This window comes from Accipiter gentilis, chromosome 26 (genome assembly GCF_929443795.1).
Source record: "Accipiter gentilis chromosome 26, bAccGen1.1, whole genome shotgun sequence".
NCBI classification, from domain to species: domain Eukaryota; kingdom Metazoa; phylum Chordata; class Aves; order Accipitriformes; family Accipitridae; genus Astur; species Astur gentilis.
In genome coordinates, this window is record NC_064905.1 from 19596081 (window position 1) to 19620253 (window position 24173).

Sequence of the window (24173 nt, forward strand, 5' to 3'; positions counted from 1 at the left end):
TTTCTGAAAAATATACATTGAAATTATTTTTATTTTTGCTGGAATTTTAAAAAACATAGGAATATTGACATTGCATTTAAAAACCCCAGGAAGTTAAAGATTATACATTGTTGCATCTCTGAAATCCAACAGTGCAAAGCTGGAAATCACAAAAAATGTCTCCGTCATGCCGTTTTTAGGAGATACCAATATATATATGAACATTTTGAAACAAGGTTTTTAAAGAAGTGTCAGGCTGTCCAAACTTGAAAGTGCTCTTCATTAAATACACCAAAATCTGTCACTCTTCAGGGGGGACACTGTCAAAAAGTCAGACAATTCAACAAGTTGTATGAAACATAGCAAAACCTAGTTCTTAACAGAAGGAAAACCAATGTATTTAAAGGGAACCATAGGGCTTTAGTTTGAGATTTCTGGTTTAAATTTTGAGAAGTGTTATTGTGTGTGTGCTTCTTCTCTTTGTTCTACTCAATGTATTAATATTGGCAAGTATTGGGTGTTCTTACCCTAAATGTATACTGTTAGTTGGTATAATCATTACTTTTCATTTCCTGTATTGCAAATAAGGTACGCTGACATTAGAGTAACAGACGGTTGTATGCAAACAGAAATAGTCATTTAAATTACCTGAAGTTGGGAAACAGAAGTTGTGAATTTATACAGCCATGATGCAGGATCTATGATTTGTCTTCACCAGGGTTAAAGCAGTATATACACAGCTGTTTTAAAATGACACATTTCTTCTCAATGTGTCAGGTAAGAAAAGCTTTCTACAAAAGTCCTTTTGCAAGTCATCATCTTGAAAGTCTTGCAGCTGCTAGAATGAGACGATTCAAATTGCTACCGCTTAGGCTCCAGATAAGTAGACAGGAAAGTTAAATGCTTAAGAGTAGTAAGTGTCCATCATGAATACTAATGGTTACGGGGATGAGACCTCAAAAACAAAGGTCTTGTCCCAGTAGCTTATTGACTGCAATGATAGTCAATATTTGTGGAATTCACTCATAAATATTATTCATTTTTACTTAAAGCCATGTCCTAACAGTAATAAAGACGACAACCCTGGGGGAAAAATCACATTAAATGTATATATAAGAATACTATAAAAAAGTGACAAAGTCATATTCCATTACAAAAGAGGTTTCTCTTTTTTTCTGAGAATTTCTTTTTAAACTAAACAGGCTTTCATTCTTATGTCAGAGAATGAGGGAAAAAAAAAATAAATCCTAAAATTATGATGTTTAGAAAAAACCAGGAAAACTATTTTCATACTACAAAACATTTCACTTTACAAAAACCCCGTAGAGTTGTTCTATTACCTGGATGATAAAGACAACATGGGATGTGAAAAGGGTAAGAAGATCTTAAAACTAGACCTCAAGTATTTCTGGATAAAATTCTCTACTCTGATCACTGCAAGACTCTCTGACCTTAGGGGGACATTTGTACAGGGAACGAATGTGTGTGGAACCAGCCAGAGAGATGCTATGGATCAGGAGAAAAGCCTGCCTTTATTTTGGTGTTTTATAATTTTTCCAGTATAAACTGATATGGCATGAACCATCCCCACAATATGAAGCAGGTACATTCTAACAATTTCCAACACAAATCCCAACAGTGTTTAATTTACTTAACAGTATAGTCTGTCAGAAAAATTAAAATCTGTTTTATTTTATATTCTTTATGATGAAAAGTATATAAACTGCAATTTTAAATTAAATCATGCTCCGCCAAAACTGGTCTGCTTTAAGACTGATAACTTTAGTGGAGAGAATTAAGATGTTTCAGCAAGTATCAATTTTCTGTTAAAAAATGTCCGCAAGACAAAATAAAAAAATTCTTAATTTACAATAAGCAGTGTAAACAGCAAAAACAACAGAAGCCACAAAGTTTCACGCACCAGCCACTGGCAGACAGATAACTCCAAATACTCATAGAACTTTGTATCTTCCTTTGTTGGTTGGTTGGTATGAATTTTGCTGCAAATAAAGAAGAGCATAATCACAGTTTGAAGTGAAAAGGGATAAATGAATTTCAATAAATCCACATTACATGTACATTAGCAATTCCTTAGCAATCACCTTCCTTTGGAAAACATTTTTATGGGAAGGTCAACAATTTTGAAAAAAAAACCAACCCCAAACCAAAAACAAATCCAAAAACTAACCCCAAAACTATCAATAATGTCTCACAGCAGGACCACTGGAATTGACTGCTGATTTGAATGGCTACTTAAGAGAAAAAGCCAAAGACACTGTCAAGTCTAATGTAGTATCACTGAAGGTTATTCTAGAGAAAGCCAAGGTTTCCTCAACCAGAGAACTCAAAATACAATTTCTCAAGACAGTATCTTGTTTGAAAACAGAGTATGTTGAACATAGACGATTATTAGCTGGGTACGCTGTGAAGTTATGGCAAAACAAATCTCTCAACACATATAAAGTATTAAAATGAGGGGAATAATTCGCCTCTCCCCTGCCTGATGGTGCTGAAATTAGGAAATTTATTGGGACCTAACTCTTCAAGGGGTCTTCATTCAAAAAGCTCTGTTAATGTGTTATCTCCATCTGCTGGCTGGATAATAGCCGTATATCTGGCTGATTGAACACAGCAATATATTTTCTAGGCTGTTCAATGAAACAATGTTTTTGAGATCTATAGGTCCCAGCCCCTGATATTAATGAAAACATATGCCAGAGCGTCAACGTTTGTAGAAATCAATCTCACAAAGCATAAATTAAGGCACTTTCCCTCTGCATTCCGGACATTTCACTCACCAATCTGATGAGCTCCTCTTTTATAAGTCGTGTGATTTCTGCCTTTGCTTTCTGTACAGCCAGTTCATTGGCACCTGAAGACAAGAAAATATTACTATCTTAAACATTTTCTGTATGTGAAGCCCACAGAATAAACACTCCTTGCTATTTTCAGATAAAACTTGCTGAATATCCTAAGCTATTTGCTGAAGAACACTCTAGTATTGTACAGACTGTCACAGCTAGACTGTGTTCTGTTTTAAGGAAGATATTTAAAACACAGTCATAAGTTACACTATTCAGAAATACCTAGGATTAGAGGTTTCTTTGAGAAAAACTTTACTTAACCATCATGAGATTAGCAATGTTTTTGTGTGGTAGTGGATGTAATTTCTTATACCTTTAACAGCCAGCCCCCCCCCCCGCCCCGATCCATTTTCTTCCTTATTTAACAGGGCACAGACATCTTTGTGCTTATTCTTTTTTTCTTTCCCTCTCCTCCAAAACTGATTCCATTTTGCTGTTGTTCTGTGGCAGGGCAGTCTTCTGAGGAGAAGCATCTGTGATCGCCATGGATCACTTGACAAAGTGTATTAAGATAAATGACTGTTTCTTTAGTAATTGCAAAGTTAACTACAGTGGGTCTGTAACTGAGCACCTGAACACTGCAACTACAGAGATTCCATGTCTAATTACAAAACTAGACTCCTATCTTTAAGTGAAACATTTATAAAAAGAATACTTACTTTCTATAGCCAAATAAATCTTTCGTTCTCCTTCCTTGGGTTCTTTGCCTGGAGGGAAGTAAGTTCCTCTGATTGTAATAGCAGCTTCAGAATATTCACTGATTCTCTGTAGTGCTTCTTTGGAGGTAACTTTCCATCTGGCAGTCTGCAAGGCAAAGGATATGGGAGGATCAATGAGGAGAAAGGCATCACACAAAATGGCAATCCAAAGGTTAGTTGACATTTTAGACAAACAACAAGAACACTGCACTGTGAAAATCAGTCATGTCATTCTACTTTAAAAATGTAGACTGAAATTTTAGCCAGTTATTTTTATGCAAGTATATTTAAAAAACATCTGCCTCATGTCAGCAAGATAAAGTTATGGAAGAAGGAAAAAAGAGAATGGATGCATAGTACTATTGAAGCAAGAACTCTATAGAGACCTTCCATGTTGCTACACTTAAAGTTAAAAACTTGTTATTTTTTCTTGCGATTTTCTAAAGCAGCACTCAAGTATTTTATTTAGCACTTTTTGTACAGGAATAGACTTCAAGGGCAAACATACACTGTCAATGGCTGCAATTACTTCCCTTTAACAAAATAAATGCTATTTATTTCTACATAGTTCATTGGTTAAAGACAAAAATAAGTAAACCTTAAAATCTTCATAAATAAAGCCTAAGGAATAAACACTGCCAAACACTCAAAACCCTGTAAAAATTGTCCCAAATCTCTACAATATCCTCAAAAATACTTCATTATGATAAATGCATCCCATTAATTTAGACAATGAAATTACTAGAAAGCATCTAGTAGATTGTTTTTAAGTTACTTGTAGACTGAGACAATTGCATTAATCTGACTCTCAGAAATGACTGCACCCGTAATCGGGAAGCCTACCCTATGCGTATCTGACACGCGATGGTATTGAATGGTTGTGTAGTACTGCTATAAAAACCAGCTTACAGAGTCAGCTGTCATTCTTGCTTTAGGCAATCATTTTATCTTACTTTATCTCTGTCACCTCAGATCTGCACTGTGTTCAGTATTATACACGCATACAGTACAAGAGGAGTACCACTTCCTTATAGAGATTTTCAAAGGACATAATGAGCAGTGGTGATCCTCACTGATGAACTGCCATATATACATCAGTGTTTCAGAGAAGATGTTACAAAATATTGAAGAACAAAAAGACGACCAGAAGAGAGCTATTCTTTCTAGTGCAGCTCTACAAAAAAAAAGTAATCTAAAGATCTACAATTTATTTATTTGCAGACACACACATGCAGACAACAGAACAGTTACCTGTCTAGCCATTATGGGCAGGCAATGCTTTGTACCTAGCAAGCGTATCCTTAAAGGGTTTGAACGATCCTTAGCAAAATTATAAAATCTAGAACATGTTCTATGAATGAGAAACCGCTTAGGATAAGAATTAAGAGGATTTCTGAGAGGGGAAGGGTAACAAACTAATAACACAACAACCTGATAAAATAAGGCAAACATGGTCAGAACCTCAAAGATAAATACAAGGAATTTGTGCTTGATACTGTGGAATATAAATCCTCAAAATAACAGATGAGGTAGACTAGAGCAGCAATATTGTGAATGGCAAAAATACTCAGGTAATAAAAAAGCAGGCAGCAGTATCAGTCACAGTAGTATGACCTTTGAAATAAAATGCCAGACAGTGTCAAAGATTCAGATAGAAGAGAAGTCAGTGGCAGAGGGTGGAACAATTTTTGTATGATAAGGAATGCTTGTTTTTCTGATATTCTCTGGAATATGACCAAAGCACTGTGTATCTATAAACTGAGAAATAATCACAGATAATGTAGTAATTTCAATTAGGTATGATAAGAAATAAAGACAAAATATTTTATTGTTATAATCATAGTCTAAACTATGAAGATAGCCTTTGTTAAATAATGGTCATTTACACTTGATTATAGCAAAATGGTTACTTGCCTGTGGGAAGTCATTGATCTCTAATTCTTCTTCATATCTCTTAAAGGATTCATTTTGTCCTCCATCCTGTTTCTCTTCCTCCTGCTTCTCTATGGGTACATAATTGAGCTTAGCATTGATTTTTTCAGCCAGTTGCTCTGCAATGGTCTTGGCAGATACAGTAGGAGCCTGAATTGTGCCTCCTCTCAGGATAGCATTTGTAGCCTGCTGCATCACATCCTGTAAAAATATAGGTCCATGTTGAGAACAAGGTAGCCAAAGGAAGTCCTATATAAACCAACAAGGGTTTCATTAAAGCTTTTTATGTAATATAATTGTCCACCTAATAAATACGTTCTCCAAACTTCTCTTTCTCTTCTTTCCTTCCTCTCAATAATAACTCCCCTCACATCTGCACAGAAAAGATCTTACTGGTCTTTTGTATCTTCAGCTCAAAATACCTTTGGACAATCCAGATCACATTAACCTAAATCTAAATGGATTGTATAACACGTGCTTCAAACAGAGAGAGATGTTCTGCAACTCTGCTGAAGCTGACAAAACCTAATTGTGTAATTTTATCAGTAATGAATTAACTCTTTGCCAGGGCAGACAAAGCATCTCCAGTTCTGTATTAAATCTTATTATCATATTACAAATTACAAATCCTACAACTACAAATTACAAATTACAATTACAAATCCTACAACTTGTAACTGAGTTAGCCCAGCACAAATGAGCTAAATAATGCAGTATATTTTTAGTGTGCAGAAGCACTAAATAAAATGGCAGCCACAGAACAAAGGAATTGCTTTTATTTAAAAAAAAAAAAAAAAAAAAAAGAAGAAGAAGAAAAAAATTGCTCTCTAAAGAGCCTGACCTTAAAGTGGAAGGGGACCAATACTTGTGCCTCTGCTCCAAGATTCTTCTGGGCATTGATTCTCAAAGCCAATCTTTTAGCAATTTCCAATTTTTCTGCATTCCCAGCTGATGGTGTAGGAGCATTTGATGTTCCTGGTGCTGCCATGTCTTTTACTCTTTTCTTTGAATTGAACATGCTTTCAATTTGTTCATCGATCTAAAGAAAATAATTATTATTACATCACTGCATTTACCATTAGATAATCTTATCATCCTAAAGAAAGAAAACACTAAAGTGCATTTAGTTTACATGCTTTTAAAGAAATTAATCCTATATGAATGGTAGAAGCCTGTCCAGAACTACAGATCAGAAAAATGAACAGATCATTAGGAAAAAGTCTGAACATAAGTGTTTACTTTCCAAGCCACAAAAATGACTCTTAACAAACATTAAAAAAGGAATCTAGTAAGGTTTTAGAAATAGAAAATGCTACTATGAATTTCTTTAAAACAGTGCAAGTAAAAAATGTTTGTAATGGAGAGCAATGGTTCTATTTCATTTACACAAGATTAATATTACAAAGAAAAGAATTTCTGTGACATTTACATAACTACATTTATTAAGTATAAAATATCAGTAAGTCAGAAAGATACTTTCAAGATCTTCATAGCTATATATCTTTTATATCGAAGAAGAATACACAGAGGTATACTCATGCAATTTAACTAAATCAGTAGCATAGGACATGGAGTAACAAAAATCTGCAACATTATGTAACCTACTGGGAAAAAAAACAAATATATTGGAATTCCTGAAGCAAGTTAAATCTTATTTTCAGGTGCTTACATCAACAGCTGTATCTTCATCATCTGAATCCTGCAAGCCAAGAGCTGCTTTTTGTAGCTTCTTTCTTTCATTAGCCAAAGCCTGTTCTGTTTCATCAAATTTAAAACCTTTGCCAGAGAATCCACTGCTTTTTTTAATCAACTTTCCCTCCTGAAAATAAAAACATGTATTTTCATACAGAGAAGTATGTCCAGTAGTCATAAAATAACTATAAAATTATACAAATAATTTTGAAATTATTTAAGAAGCAATATCTAATGGAAAAACTCCAAAGTCACTCTTCTCAGCATAAGCAAGATCCTCTGATGGCAGGAGCTCTAGAAATAATAATACAAATTCTGTGAAAGAACTTCATTATCTTTTATGTGAATTTTGATAAAAAACAAAGTGCCCCTTATACAGTAGGCATTTCTCTATCACATACCAGATGATAATATTTAAATTCTCAAGAACAGTCCTGTAAATGACATTCAAGATCCCAATCTTGAAAATAGACACTTACCTAAGCATACGTATGTGTTCTCAATGAAGTCAGTGAGATGACTCATGTATGTATACTGTACCAGTGGACCCACATGCATACGCGTTAAACCCAGACCAAAGCCCACTACAGAAGAAAGAATTACTTACAGCCTTCTGTTGGTCTTTGAAGTCAGCCCAGAGCTTCTCCAAATCAGTAGGAATTGGATTCCCCGACAATTCTAAAGCCTTAATGATATCACCAGCATACCGTGCCTGATCCTCAGTAATGAATGTATACGCATATCCCTGGTCAAAATTAATTTAAAAGATAATAAAGAAAAATCCCTGAAGACACTTTATCTCTAAATTTATTGAAGCACCCTTGCACAGACACAGTTGTTCTGGTCAATAAAACTAACTATGATATTTACGCATAAACTTTTTTTAGTGGGAACGTAGAATGAATAATGTCATTTCCCAGGAAGCTGATACAGAGACAATCAACCACAGATGGTAGAAACTGAAGTCTTTCCTTTCAATCTTGTCATAGTTAAAAGTTTGGAAAATAAAATCTTATAAATTTAGTAGGGCACATTTCCAACAGTGAAAAACACCCAAACTTTCAGCCACAAACAGGATTTAAAAGAACGTTCATACATCAGAAGAATGTGCAAGTTCCAATCTTCACAGTGCTAATATTCAGAATATATTTTACACACGATCACTCAAAAACCTTAGATGTGCTCTAAAGGAAAACCCTCTTCCCACCAATAATGTAAACAACTCCCTCTGTAGCTATGCCTTAGGAACACTTTGATCAAGCAATCAATAAGGAAAAATTTTCAGTAATAACCAAAAGACAACTGATTATACATACTTTATTGCCAGCTCGTCCAGTTCGGCCTGCTCGATGCACATAATCTTCATAATGGTTGGGACAGCTATAATTGACTACCAGCATCAACTGTTTTACATCCAAGCCCCTTGCTGCTACAGACGTGGCCACCAGAAGTTTACAAATTCCATTCTTGAAATCATTAATTATGCTGTCCCTGTCATACTGATCAATACCTGCAAGAAACCAGACAAAACAGTTAATTATAAAGCTCTGCTCTGAGCCAAAAGAATTTGTACACAGGTCAAAACACCCTCCAACCTCAAACAACTGAAAGCCTAAGCAAATAAAATTTCAATACATTCACTCTTTTACAGGCAACATACATTAGCCCAAACAATCGCTCTCTTAGTCTACTATCCAGAATAACAAAACTTTTAGTTTTTCCACTACAAAAAGATGTTTTCCCATACCAAGATCCTCAAAAGTTTCTTTAATATGATTCTGTATGTGACTTCTTATATTAAATGGAGACATCATTTGGAGGTTTTTTCTGTTCTCTAAAGGCAATAGAAGTCTCAGAAGAATGATCATATTCTTCCCTCTTCCATTGTTGCACTAAATGAGCAGTGGTTTTGTACTTATTGGTTACCGTATTTTTAAAAGCATTATATATAGAAAGTTTTAAAATACTCTGGGATGGACAACATTCTAAAGAGATTTCCTCCTCTTGCTACTAAACTACTGCTGTTATATTACTACTTGATGGCAGAAAAGTGAAACAACAGCTGCTATTATTGTGGAATCTCAAATAAAAATATCATATAATATTCCCCCCAATGGCATTCACTGCTCTACAGCAGCAAGTAGTTAGTAATATTCCCCGAGAGGTGTTCACTCTCAGTAACAATCCTGCTGCACAAAGACAAGACTTGGCATCTGATGACATCTCCCAGGGAGCAATAAAGAGTAATTATGGAAAGCTATCATGCCTATTTCAAATTAAGAGACAAATATCTTTCCCAATTATAAAGCAAAAGCTGCTTAGGAAGAAATAATAATTGGTACTATACAGGAACTAAGTAACTTATTCTTTATAACTACTGAATACCAATATTCTAGTTTGGAGTTGTTAATATAAATCCTTAAGATTGCAAATTACCTCCATGAAGAGACAAGCAAGGGTAAGAGGCTCTCATTAAATCTTTCAACAACCCATCAGCGTGTTCTTGTTTATCTACAAATATGATAACTGATCCTTTCTCCTGATAGTGTCCCAGCAGCTCCAGTAACTTCAAAAACTTGTTCTCCTCTTCTATGACAATCTGGAAAAAGACATACAAAAGCAAAGCAGAAAGAGTATAAATTGTATCTTCAGTCATTAAACACATTCAGGCAGGTACAGGAGATGACTTTTTCAGGCTGTTTCCACAGCTCGTGGCAAAACTGCTGTTCAGCTTAGTGGTATAAGAACAAGTTTTAAAAAAAAAGCTATCACATTGCATTTGCAGATTAGGGTGTTAGTTTATCCTGAGTTCAGCTTTAACAAAGTCACTAAACTTCTAAAAAATAAAAGCTCTGTGGGTATATTAGTTTATATTCAATATTGCTGGAAATAATCTTTTGCAAGCAAATGAGAAGATGAGCAAGGCAGATGTGTGATACTCACAACATGTTGCTCCACATCAGAACAGACAACACTTCTGCCTCCGACCTGCACTTCTATAGGTTTACTTAGGATTCTCCGAGCTAACGCCTCCATAGCTCTGGGAAAAGTAGCAGAGAACATGACAGTCTGACGATCAGGCCTGACGTTGTCTACAATGCGCATAACCTGGTTTAAGAGAACATTCCTTGTTAATATCCAAGTACTGTAACTGAACTTCATACAGATAGAGAGCTGTTGTCTTTAAAGTTAGGTGGTATCAGCACTACACAGACTACAAAATATTTCTCTACAGATTTCCTCTTGGGACCTAGGTGCTGGCATTTGAAGACAGGCATAACTTGCTGGATTCAAAGGGAAGTTGAGTGGCAATATACAACCCAACAACAGCCCAGCAGAAATATTAAGACATGCAGCAGAAACCCTACAGCTCAAGAGCCAAAATAAAGGAATTTTTCTAGTTTTGGGGGACAATATAGCCTGATGACAAGTGAAAGAGTCCTGGACGTCCCAAGCTGCCAGCAAGTAATTTTTCACCAACATTTTCAACGTTTTGTTCCTGCTTCCTGCACGACATTACCACCAGACATCAAAGACTTTATAAGCAGGCTTCAACTACTAATATGACACCTGCATCAAGGGATTACATACAGTTACAACATGGCCACAAGTACCCAGAACTACTGTGCCAAAAAAAAAAAAAAAAAAGTATATTAGAGAAAAATCCAAGCTATGTAAGAATTTATTGAAAACAAAGCATGTGAGGATAATAGAAAAATTAAAGAGTCAGTTTAAACTGTTGTCCATATGTAGCACATCTTTCTGAATACTCATTGGCAGAGTAATAATAACGTAGCATTGCAAAATCCTTTAAGTGGAAAACAACATCTTGTGGCAATATCACTCAAGTCATTAATTACCTGAGGCTCAAAACCCATGTCAAACATTCTGTCTGCTTCATCAAGTACAACGTATGTGACTCTACGGAGATTTGTTACCCGACCTGTGAAAGGAGAGGAAAAAACACATGGGAAACAAAATCAAATGGAAATTTAGTTTCCCTCAGGAATAATTTTTTTTAAAAAAATGTTATATAGTCTCACTATCTTCTAACAAAGACATTAATTAATTTTTTAAAAAATTCACTAAATGTGAATTTTAATGTTCTCATTTTAATCACATATACATTCTGGGAAATGTGTAAGTATGCACAAGGCCCTTTATTTTGTCAAACTCTTCTCTTGCATACCATCATAGGGCCAGAAGAACCTGTAAAATTCAGAAAACTGCCCTCGCCAAAACACATCATAAAACTAAGACTGAGATGAAGCAAGGAGCCACATCAGCCATTATCTGACAGCGCCACCTAGAAAAAAACATATTAGAGATTACAGCGCATGTGTGGAAGGCAAAGTCCAGTGCTAACTGTTGCAGCCTCAGAAAAATTCCTTTTACACATATAATATGTAATGCTTCCTTGGAGATAGAAATAACTATTTGAGGATAATCATACTAATTCTAGTTAACTGCTAATAATATGCATAAAACAGAGTAAGCAGTCTTTTAAAAATGAATATTTAAAGATTAAAACCTACCCAGTAACATTACTAAGTGTAAAATTAAGAACCACCCCAAACTCTGGGACAGCTGGAAACAAAATAAGCAAGTTGTATATCTGTGAACATTTTGAAATTATGATGGACAGGATAATTAGCACCCTTCCCAAACAAATAGCTAAGATTCCCTTTCATGAGAAGGATTTAACTCAAGAATTTAAGAATCATATTCTCAAACAATATTAACATGTGAACACATTCAGTTCCAAACAACTGTGGAGTGACACTGTCAAATGCTCGCAGAATGGAACAGATTTTTCACGTTTTCGACAACTATCACTCAGACTTGTGCCTATCAAACTACAGTAGAATTTGGTCCTCTCAGCTTCAGCAAATTGTAGCTGAATCCTCAAATTATTTTTTAGAGATTTAGCGCTGAGTTTTTTTAAGATATGGAATTCATACTTAAGGAACAAAATAAATATTTCTTAAAATCTACATATCTATTTAACATCTTAACACTTTCATCCCCAAATAATAACTTTGTAAAATTACTTGGGAACAGCATTAATGTACCTACCTTTGACGATTTAAGTCTTGGAAGCCCAGTTCTATATGTCTTGAAGGTACTTTTTCCACAGAAGTTAAATAATGTCAACAGTTTAGTAGAGGTTTTGATGTGGAATAATTTAATAATAAAACTTTATCTAATAAGCATGCAATGGTTACACTAGGACAAAACCTCTTAAAGCTGCAGCGGCTCAGTTTAATCAATCTGAGTATTTGATGTAAGGTCAGTTCTTTTGCTTTTGAACAGTTATTTAGGGAGGGCTTCTTTGTCTGTTTGTTTTTTAAAACCAACAGATAAAGGCAGTCAGATGCTTTTACATAAAAGTGCGTAACTGCTGAGCTACACTAACAATAATAAAGCATCAGTGGGCAGATAAAATAAGCAACTCTTATATAACCTTTATCTAAATGACTTGAATTTAAAAAATTTGGACCAGCACATTTTAAGTTTAACAATGATAAACATTCTCAGAAACTCTTCAAGAATGTAGTATTTCCTGTCCTCCCCAAAAAAGTCAAACCAATGTATTATTAAACCTATTATTAGTACTATACATTCTCAATAGCTAGATAGTGCAGCCTGAAGAGATATAAGAAAATTCCATAAGACCATTTATCAAAATACATGATCTTTTGAATTTGTTAGAATTACACAACAAATATAAAAAAATCTCCATAGGAAAAGGTTTTCTACTCACCATTGTTAGCTGCTAACATGTCAATCATACGTCCAGGTGTGCAAACAATAATTTCAGCACCTCTTTTGAGTTCAGCTATCTGATTTCAAAACATAGTAAACAAACTATTAGAGTGGTCTTTTGCTTTGTGGTTGTTTGTTTTTTTTAAAACATGTATCAACTTGCAAAAAAGAAAACGACATACACTGTAATACAGCTGTTCTACTAATGTGAATTGTTTATGTAAAGATTTTACGCAGCAGTTTCTTTAAGCCTTTGGAAAACTTTGCTTTCCAAAAGAGTAACTTCTGACAACTTGAAGTTGTTATAATAGGGATATGACTTCTATACAGTTAAGGGCCTATAAGAAGTGTCACATGTTTATCGGGGACAACTGATACTAAATAAACCATGTTCCATCACAGATGATCACTGCTGTTGTTTCCATAAATGCAGGTGGGGAAACCCCTTGAAATTAATCTCTAAGTTACTCTAACATGCAATATTTCATAATGCAATAAACGAAAGTTAACATTTTCTGGCTTTTGTTATCTTGAGGAGAACTCTCATAAAAGTATAGCTTCTCAATAACTTTCAAACTATCACATCCCACTAATAGTTTAACTATTGCCATGCTCAGTACATACATAAAAAGAAACAGTCTGAAACTTTTCAGGACCATACTTGAGAATTTTCAAGATTAGTACGTTTAAGGCTAAGTTAGGTGGAAACGATTAAGCCTTTGCATTACAACCATTCATACAGAGAAAATCCATAATGAAGGCTGCAAAAGTACTGGATTTACGGGAGAGAGAAAGGAACTAAATCCACTGAGAAAGTAACATTAACTAATAAAGTTAAAGAGTTATTTGACAAGTAAGGTATGTCTTTTGTGTACCTGTTCACTGATTCCTGTTCCTCCATAAACACAGACAACTCGAAGCCCAAGTGTCTTTGAGAATTTCTTGCACTCCTTGGTAATCTGCAAAGCCAACTCGCGAGTAGGTGTCATAATGACAGCTGAAAAGCAAAGCATTTTCATCATACATTGTAATATAAGAGATGTTGTTAATTATACAACAAAAATTAATCATTTGTAATAATGTTTACAGCAATTTACTTATATATATTTTTAAAAATGTAATTTCAAGAAAAAGAGAATTAAGACAGTACGAGGATGGAGAGGAAATCTGGTCAAAGTTTCAAAATCAAAGGAGTAAGGTCTCCCTTTCCAGATACATGGACATGCAAGTGCTCTTGAAACAACATTAGATAGCAAAGTGATCACGAACAAATTAAATAGCACTGTGATCATTAACTAACTAAAAAAAAAAGCCACTCATAAATGGTGATCAGTAAGTAACCATTCCTCCCTATAAACAAGTGAAGAACTGAAGACCCTTCTGAAGTGTACGGTTGAGTTTTTATTTATTTAAATAGCAATCTTGAAAATAAAAGCTTTGTACCTATGGGACCTTCTCCTTCTTCTAATGCTCTCTGATCCATAATGTGTCTGAACATGGGCAACAGAAATGCAATAGTTTTCCCGCTTCCTGTTTTAGCAATGCCAATCAAATCACGTCCATTCATAATCGCTGGGATAGCCTGGGTTTGAATGGGAGTGGGCTTTTCATAGCCATGTCTTAAAGAAAGGAAAAAAAGATATTTTAAGAATAAAATACACAAAATTTCACAGATGTGAATCACAAAGTCATGCTAAAAAAATTTGCATACTTGTATTTACATATGCGTATCAGTGCCATTCAAAAAACACAGCTTAAAAATGAGCAGTAAAAGCATGATACAAATGGCAGAAGGAATAGTTCATAATAATAGTGCCATACTGAGTGATAAACACTGATGACTATATATGTAGCATCTATAAACATGGGCACGTTGCATTATGCAACAAAGAAAAAGGTTTTTCTCATAAACATATGATAGAACACAGTGAGCAAAATCAAGCATGATATAGTTCATAAAGTGCTTGCTTACTTTTTGAGGGCAGTGAGAATCTTCATGGAAATACCACACTGTACCCAGGTTTTTATTGGTTTGGGGCAGCCTTTTCCCTTGACTGTAATTCCCTCCAACTCCAGCCTGTACACATTCACCTCTGAAATAGAGTTTGCATTACAACAGAGTCAAACTTGACCTTCCTCTACCACCTTGATCTGTCCCTGAACATGAAATATTAGTTTTAGCACCACCAGAATTAGCTTGTTATACATAAATACAGGAGGCAGGTGGAAAGTACTCTGGTAAATTTTTCACTGAAAGCCTCATATATAATGATATGAAGTTATAAGTAATAGGGTTCTGACTGATTCAATGTTTTTGTATACCAAGTTGCTCCAAATGCTCTTTATATTCCAAAAGAATTTGCTGTTTTTCTACACATCAAAATCCATCTTTCTTTTCTTCAATAGTAACCAAGGTGTTCTGGTTGTATTTGTCCTTACCTTCTTGAGTCATTTTAGCTAGTTCTGGTACTTCAACATAGAAGTTTTTCCTGAAAGGTTCATATTCTATCTTCCCATGATCCACTGGTTCTAGCAGCTTTCTCTGCTTGGTCTGATAGCCAGTCAGGGCAGTCTGAAGATCAACTTCCTCCTCTTCTGAGGAATACTGCATAGATTATAATTTGTGTGTAAATTAGTATGAATGATATTCTGAGAGGCTCTGTTTTTTCATTTACAAAGGAACTTCACGCAGATGTTCCAACAATTCAACAGTTACTTCTTACCCTATTAGACCAGGCACTGAAAACCCGCTCTCAGTTTAAGAAGAGTCCCAACTGTTCTTTCATCTATTTCTTTCATGTTTCTCCCAAACCTTAACTTTCATTGTGTGCTGTATCACTTTCATGACTTTATGAATACTACCAGCCTTGTCATTCAGAAATAATCACTGCCGTGCAACAGAAACAGTAAGAGGAAAATATTAAGAAAAAAAATCCAGCCAGCATACCACTGATTTGTGTCCCACTGCAGTCACAGTTCTGACAGATGCACTCAACTCAGCTTTAAACTAGCTGAGTTCTACTAACACTGGAACTGCAGCAACATAGAGCTTACCATGACCTAGCTGAGCTACAGTGCTAGCAGGGTATCTAGTCTACGATTTGGGCAAGGCTGTCTCAGACCCCCCCGGACAGCAATATACCTATACACTTAACTACTATTCAGGCCTACAATACCACACACAACCACATTAAGCACTCAATATTCCTATTCTCCTGAAAGCATTTTATGAAGGCAGTTTGGTCACAGAAGAGTAATTCTGAGAAGTTCCGGTCCAATCCCTGAGCAAGATGGCTCTATGAGAATCCCAGAGCATTGTGCTGTTAAAATTCAATACTCATGCTCATCTGCCATTGCTCAACATGCAGAAAAATGTGTACTGTAAAGACTAGGGGGAGATCTACCAATTCATTGAACCCACATCCAGAAAGGGCAGCTTACATTTATCTACTTGTACCACCTCTTCCTACTAAAACACTGTTAGTTACAGCCACTGTAACAGACAATGCTTATATATTTGGTTTAGGGTGCCCTCTACTAGAACACGACTTGGCACAGCATTTTGTAGCCCCAGGCAGAATCAAACTCCTTTCTACTCTTTCCTAAACTGTAAAATGAAAACATCTACCTCTCATTTGTGCTAAAAGAGATGTCTCATCATGATTTACGAAGTATTTTGAGATCTGTAACTTACAGGTATTTCGGGAATGAATATATTTCTACTTACAAAAAAATTCAGCAGAACTGTAAACCTAATTTTTTTCAGATTAGATACATGCAACTGAATGTGCAGACTGAGCAGCTGTATACATACATAAACACTCTATGCTAGCTTGTGGGTCATTCACACACAGGATCACCAGGACTGCCTGCCCAATTTCAGTAACATAAACACATGAACTGAACACACACTACACGTGACATACACCAGCCCAGCCATATTAAGAACAAATACAAAGCCAGGCAACCTGATGCACTCATTCAGTTCTCATCTGTATAACACTGCCTCTGAACAATAAAATGGCAATGGCAATTTCTAAAAAAAAACAAACACAAACAAGAAAAAACTAACAAAAAAAACCACCAACAAAAAAAACCCACCCAAAACCCAAAACCAAAGAACCCCAAACAGTACAAGTAACAAGAAACTGCATAAGATCAAAAAACCTTCTGACCAGTGTGCTGCGAATTAAATACCTAAATGTTTATCTCCTAGGAGATGGAAAAATCTCATTCTCATGCCTCTTATCAGAGGCACATTGCCTTTTCACAGTAGAAATACAAGACACTTCCATTACCTCCATTGCATCTTGGTCATTCTCCATGAGCTCCCCTTTCTTCTTTTCTGACTCTGCAGCTGCTTTTTTGGTTGTCACCACGGTTACTACTTTGGTAACAGTTGGTCCAGTTTTCTATAAAAAGTTAAGAAAAATTATTGCACTAGCGTATAAAACAAAAAACATACTGTACAAAATATATAGAATATTTGTACTTCTGAATGCATTATGCTGGGTTTTTTTCAATTCCTTCAGTGAAATTTTATCAGAATAATGCTTGATAAAAGCACCAGGAAATTAAAGTTAAGGCAAACAGGCATTAAGTGCATCTAACTTACTTCTTGCTTTTTTGCACATCCTCTCTTTTTTCAAAGCCATTTTGATATTAAAACACTAAGTAATTTTTAAAAGACAAAGATAAAAAATCTTAATAAGTGATTTCACCTTTTCACTCCCACCTCCACCTTTCACACTTCTCATATTGAACTTCTTGACTTCTTCTTTTACTTCTTCCATATAAGCATCCAAAGGATCTAATTCTTCATCTTCAACCTCGTTGCCTTCTTTTTCTCCTTCTGCAGTTTCCTCTTCATCATCTAATACGAGCAAGAAAGACGGGAATAAAACAGGGAAAGAGAGAAGTGCTCACATGTGTTAAATTATTAGTCTACCCAAATAACTACAGTCCGGTTTTATTACTGTATCATTTTTCCTCATACAAATCTCTCCAGTTTGTTAATCTCAATTGTATCTTAAACCATTTGAAGCCACAACTAGATTTAGGCTGTTATTTTATAGTTCACCTTCTGAGAAGTAATTAAATGCTTTAAAGATAATATAATAAAAACATTAGGAACAAAAGTATTTTAACTGTCCTATATAAAAAGTTAAATACCATCATCATCTTCTAAACTCCATTTTTTCCCCTGTTTCATCTCTTCAATTTCTTTTTTCAGTTCTCCTATGTTTTCCATAGCCTTCTTGCGTTGTTCTTCCCTCCATTTCTCCACTCTTTCTTTTCGTTTTCTCATTTCTTCTTCTAGTTTGTTCTGATCAAAATTCTATGATAAAAAACAACCAAATAGTGAAAATAAATGGCCACTGGCTTTAGCCTATGCTTCTTCAAACAAATGTAACTGTTGTGTGAGCATGCTGTAGGAGACTGGACATCCACAAACTTATCACAACAGAAGTAAATGAAACATACTAACATCAACTATAATATTTTAAAGTAAAATAATGCAGTTACTATTTTACTTTACATGATAGTAGCTGCTATATAATTTTTAAGATAATAGCAAATTAAACTTTCCTTTATTTACTAGGGAAAAAAAACGTAACTCACACCAGTGAGTTTCAACTCATTTTAGCCATTGATCCATAAAAGACTAAAGAATTATCACGTTACCCTCTACTTCCAAAAGTCCTTCTAGTACAAAAACCTGTGATTGGTTTATGCCTGGGGAGCTCTCACTGACAGTGCAGCCACTGTTAACAAAGGAGCGTTAGTAACAACGTGCTGGTCTAGAAGAGTTAGCTAGAAGGGCTAGTTTGGGAATTCTTCATCTAGGCACATCTTTTCATGACATGGAACAAGGCAAAGTGAGCTTCCCTCTCCCTTTGTTCTTTGATTGCTGCCTGGGTCCAGAGGCCAAAAAAATTTTCAGCTCATCTGTTGACACCTAATGTGTGAAAAATGTGAGATCTTCACACTTGCCTGTGGTTCACAGTCTAAGCAGTTTGAAATCCTGAACTGAGAAGAATGTTTCTTATGCCAAGAACTGGAAGTGTACCCCATGACAGGAGTTTGTGTTACTGAAGAGAACACTCTCTCATTCAGTGGGGATTTTGTTCAGCTCTAAGAACAGGTTTTCTTTTGTTGATGCAGTAATCTATGGCTAACTTAATTCCTGGTTTAAATTCTTATCTTATAAATTTATAAGTGTTAAAAGCTTCTACCTCAGTGGCCACGGTATTTGTGGTGGCATCTTTATCCTTCTCTTCTTCTTTGTCTTCTTTGTCTTTTTTCTTTTCTTTGGAAACTTCCACACCTTCTGTCTTTTCTTTAGATCTTGATCTGAAAAGTAAGATCAAAGATTTCTTGGAACATTACAGCTTTTCTTAGGGCAGGGATACACATGTGCTGGATAAAAACAGAACTATGAACACCCTGTACAGGCTTATGTTTTCAAATACCTTACAAAGCACACTGCCTCCCAGAGAATTGTGCCATGTTATGGAAATATTCCCTTTAACTACTACCAGAAATGCAATCCACCAATTCACATGCTTTAGCTCTGTTCTTCTCATTTCTCTACAGGGGGAAGTTGCAGACTTCATTTCCAAACACTTATAATTGATACGCTAGTGGTTCTGCAGGTTTTTTTACACCTCCTTGAAGACAGCGCTTAGAAAAGAGATACTAAAAATTTCCTGTTTGTTGAATTTCTAGAGAAAGGTAAAGTGATCTAGCATCTTGCCACAGAAGCTTGAATGTCCCCCTGAGCGTACAGTACTGGCTGAAGGACATAGAACCACCTCTCTCTGGGAAAAGCTACTTATGTAACTCAAATGTAACATGCAGACTTGCATTTAATATAAAAACCGTTTGTCACAGATTTTATTATCCTTGCTTCCAATTAAAAAAAAAGAAAAAAAAAAGCATCCATGTGCTAACTCATGACAATAAATGTAAAATTCACTTTAGCCAATTAAATCTCATTGAGCTACTCTAATACAAACCATACACTTATTCCAAAAGACTTTGTGATTCCAGCTTCTCACGATTTCTAGATTGTCACCAACTTGCTTATTCTTTATACAGACTGCTGTTAAAACTTACAGACTTCCCACGCCTTTTACAGTATAGCATGATTATATGCTGTTTGTAATTATATCTGAAAAATCCATTAAAATATATTTAAAGGAACATAACCTGTAGTAAGTTTTTACACATTTCTAAACTCAACATCTACAAAAGTTCAAGCTTCACCTCTTTACCAAGTCTATTTACTAGACAGTTTTATTCAATTATAAACCCCTAAGACCAGTACTTGTCAAATCTGTATTGACTGCAGCACTAAGCACACCCACAGAATTTAACAAACAGCATCTAAAACAGGTGGTGGCTTTACCAAAGCAGACTTTTTGAGCTTCACTGAAATGTTACACTATATACTTTATTTTTCTGCAAAAATATCATTTTAAAAAAAAAAGCAGATTTCAAACGTTATTGACTTACAGTCTTTAGAACACCTTTTGTGTAAAGAATGGCTTAAACATTGAGCTCAGGTACAATCAGTGGCACTTGTAACAGTTCGGGAATTCCTGTTATAGATGTTACCATGATGCCATTTATAGATCCCCTTCTCCTACCCTACCTGCATTTTTTAAAAGTCTTGTACATTTCCAAAGAAATAAATTGCTTTATTTGAGGAAGAAAATGATACAGCACATCACTGAGAACACTACACTGGAGTAAATCTGGTAACTAAAACTTACTATTCCCTAGAAATTTACAAGTTTGAAGAAAGTTATACTACAATGTAATGCCTGTGCTAGAGAGCACCTGTACTTTATTAACTTGGGCATACACGCTGGGACACAAAACATTACTTATTGATACTGGAACCCGAGATAACAATGAAGCACTACAAAACTTTCAGAATGAAATTCAATCTTAAAGTAAACTGCTTTTTTTAGCTGCCACAACTTGGAACTTTTTCTTTTACAGAAACATTCTCACAACAAACTGTGTTAAGACACATTAAGCAGTGGGAAAAGATCATAACAGTACACTCACATAGTATTCTCCTTATTCTATAAACCAAAGCTTTGCATAGCTTTGCCTGATGATTCCCTCCATCCTACCAATACTTTTACAATATTTTGTCACTATGACATTGATTATAATTAGAGGACACAAATACCTGTTTTCAGTTTTCCTGTTTTTGCTTGGACTGGAAGATCGAGACCGTCTACCTCTACTTCTGCTTCTAGAGCGCCTCCTCTCTCGGCTCCGCGATCTTCTTCTCTCTCGGCTCCGTTCCCTTTCTCTACTTCTTGAACGTCTGCCACAGAAAACAAATTGTATTTATTTAGCATATGATCGTAGTAAAATTTTAGCCTGCCATTGAGGAACCAGTTGTAAAAGGAATCCCAACAATAATCAAGACCACCAAGAGCTTACAAACTCCAGCACCAGGAGATAGAAACCATTTAATAAGCAAAAACATTAAGCATAGTAAAATCTAACATGAACAACAGCAAACTAACCAATTGTAGTGGAAGAACATATTCAGACAACAGGCATTTTTATCTACTTTGACTGGAATTGATAAGTCATACCTTTGACGCTTTCTGTCACGTGATCGGGACCTTCTCTTGTCCCTACTGCGTGACCTCTCACGTCTACGTTCTCGATCTCTACTTCTAGAGCGTCTGTCTTCTCCGCGTTTTCCTCTTTTGTCAGATGGAGAACGACTCCTAGAACGGCTACCAGAGCGTCCACGTGACGCAGAGCGCTTCCGATAATGCCTGCATCGTAAATTCACAAAAAAAGATGAACATGAGCATGAGAACAATTTACAGTTAAAGGATATTTGTCATATTTAGGTGGACAAGCCAAAAAAAAAATTATTTATCGTAATTTCTTGGACTTTTTAAATTTCTAAACATTTGTAATCATCTTGCCAAACCGATGAATATACATACACTCCTGATGATGCTGAAACTAGAAGGATTACTTGGTCAAATTTTTGTTTTGGTTTTAGAATACTACTATAAGCACATCATGAGAACAAGAGAACATCAAGAACAATTTCCTTTTTGAAAATCCACTGGTTTCCATTATACATAGGAGAAGATGAAGACTCTTTGAAGCTACCTCAAAATTTGTCAAATACATATAACTGTTCCTTGTTGCTTTTTATACAATATATGACTTTTATTCAGGTAACCTAGGTAAATTTATATTTCCATTTATTTTTCCAGGACCCGCAGAGCCTTTCTCCTGACAAGGCCTAGTAGCCAGGCTCGGGATCCACAAAGAAGCAGAGAAAGCAAGACCTCAAGCCCCCCACCTCCTTCTCTCCCTTCCATCATTGCCACACAGGGTTGTATTACAACAGTATTGACACTAAAAATAATATAGTTTATTTCAGCACTTTAATATATTTAGGTACTATGTACATTTGGAATCAGTACAGTAGCAGCACAATATCCATATACTGCCTACCGTCAGTACAACTGAATGCAAAGAACATCTGTCAGCATTAGATATCTCTAATTTCTTTCCCATCTCTGTCACAAAATGCCATGGGATTTGCTCTGTACTTCCCCCCTTTCTAATCCTTTAGTTTTAGAAAACTAAAAATTTCTTTTTAGTTTTCCTCTACAGTGGCAACAAAGCTGAGCATATGATTTCCAGGTTCATCATCCCCAGTCTAATGAACATCAACTCCAGCACACGCAGCCCACCCCACCTACCTCCACCCACTATTCAGTCTCACCCTCTTACTACGTCTTCATTTTTAAAACTTTTTGTGGGTATTAAAATAGAAAATCAATACAAGTTTAAACCCACTTTTTCTATTATTTTTAGCCAAACAGAGCTGTACTGTGATAAGCGAGGGAGTCCTGCTAGCTTGAGCGTCAGCAGTTTGGCATTCAGTTCCCAGGAGATTTTGCAGCCTGAGTCTCTAACAGTGTCCCGCTGGCACCAACTGCTGCCCTAGCTAGTTTGAAACTAATTTAGATATATCTATGGGAGTACCCAGCTCTTCACTGAATCACTAATTTGAACCCAAGCCGGCTGTTAAAATTTCAGCTCATGTGCCTCACACAGTATAAGTCTCCGTTAAGGATCTAGGAAGCTGTTACAGTGCAGGCACAACTGCATGCGGAGACTACTGTGTCACAGTTTTAGTGTTAATATCTGATGGTTACATTAAACTAGGAAACGGAGACGTATGCCACAACAGCACTTGCAAATTCTGGAGCTGGTTTAAAGCCCGACAGGTGTGAGCAGCTCCAAATCATCTGGCAGCACAGGCTTGACCCGAAACACACAAAGTACACGATCCCATTGCTGCTGAGTGGGTTACAACACCTCTTCAGGTGTTTATACCAGCTGCAAGGGGACAAAAGACATGCGAATCTGCAAAAACGTCTAATCCAGATAAAAAAGCCTACCGAGCTAAATATGACATTCCTATTATTTTAAAACAAGCCAGCAAAGGCCGGCTGGGCTGAGAGAGGCTGGGGGCTTCTTCTCCGTTACCCCCAGCACCTCGGACTCAACGCCCCCCACCAAAACCGGCCGCTTGTACCCCCCCCACAGCACACCACACCACACCACCCCCACCCCCCGCCCAGAGCCCCGAGGCGCCTCCGGGCCCAGACCCACGGCCGGCTCCTCACAGCGGCGGAGGGGCTCGGCGGCTCCGCGGGGATCGCGGACCTTCCTCACAGCGCCTCGGCCGCGCGGCCCGACGGGGTCCCGAAGGCCGGCCCGGGGCCCCGAAGGCTGGCGCAGAGCCCCGAGCCCTCCCCAGCCCTGCCCTCAGAACCAGCTACGAGCTCCCACCGCCGGCCCGGGCCCGGGGCCTGCCGTGGCCGGGCCCGCCGCCGCCCTTTGTTCCCCACCCCCCCCCCCCCGCCACGCCGCGCCGCCACCCGAGGGAATCGCCGAACCCCGAGCGCGGGCCAGGCCGATGGCGGCGGCGACCCCGTTGCCCTCACCTGGACTCCCGGCCCATGGCGACGGCGGCGGCGCGGTCCCTGCGCTAAACGGCGGCGGCCATTCCGCGCCCCAGCGGCCGGGACGACGAGAGGCGCGGCGGGAAGTCTGCGGCCCCCCCCCCCCCCCGCTTCCTGCCCGCCGCCCGGCTGCGGCGCCCCCTGGCGGCCGGAGGGCGCAGCAGCGAAACGGGCAGGAACGGGCGGCTGCCACCGTCCCGGCGCTC

General features: G+C 37.0%; 1 protein-coding gene across 4 annotated transcripts; it reads right to left on the reverse strand.

The window, feature by feature from the left end:
- DDX46 (DEAD-box helicase 46) lies at positions 1-24054 on the reverse strand. Of its 4 annotated transcripts, none has more exons than XR_007509719.1 (24): positions 23950-24054; positions 21556-21744; positions 21138-21278; positions 19168-19285; positions 18104-18269; positions 17653-17804; positions 17230-17343; positions 15371-15536; positions 14904-15024; positions 14375-14550; positions 13807-13928; positions 12930-13008; positions 11026-11108; positions 10109-10273; positions 9602-9764; positions 8482-8675; positions 7773-7910; positions 7143-7292; positions 6315-6512; positions 5456-5674; positions 3503-3647; positions 2778-2851; positions 628-1979; positions 1-299 (listed from the first exon to the last, which is right to left on the reverse strand). XR_007509719.1 is itself a non-coding variant. In XM_049829871.1 (24 exons), the coding sequence occupies exons 1-23, from the start codon at positions 23964-23966 to the stop codon at positions 1932-1934; spliced, it is 3138 nt and encodes a 1045-aa protein (XP_049685828.1). In that variant the 5' UTR covers positions 23967-24054; the 3' UTR covers positions 1-299; positions 1901-1931. The 4 variants fall into 4 exon arrangements, 3 of the variants coding, with proteins under 3 accessions (XP_049685828.1, XP_049685827.1, XP_049685826.1); XM_049829871.1 differs by having other exon boundaries at positions 1901-1979; XM_049829870.1 differs by having other exon boundaries at positions 1-817; positions 1901-1979.
- Between the last annotated feature and the right edge of the window lie 119 nt (positions 24055-24173).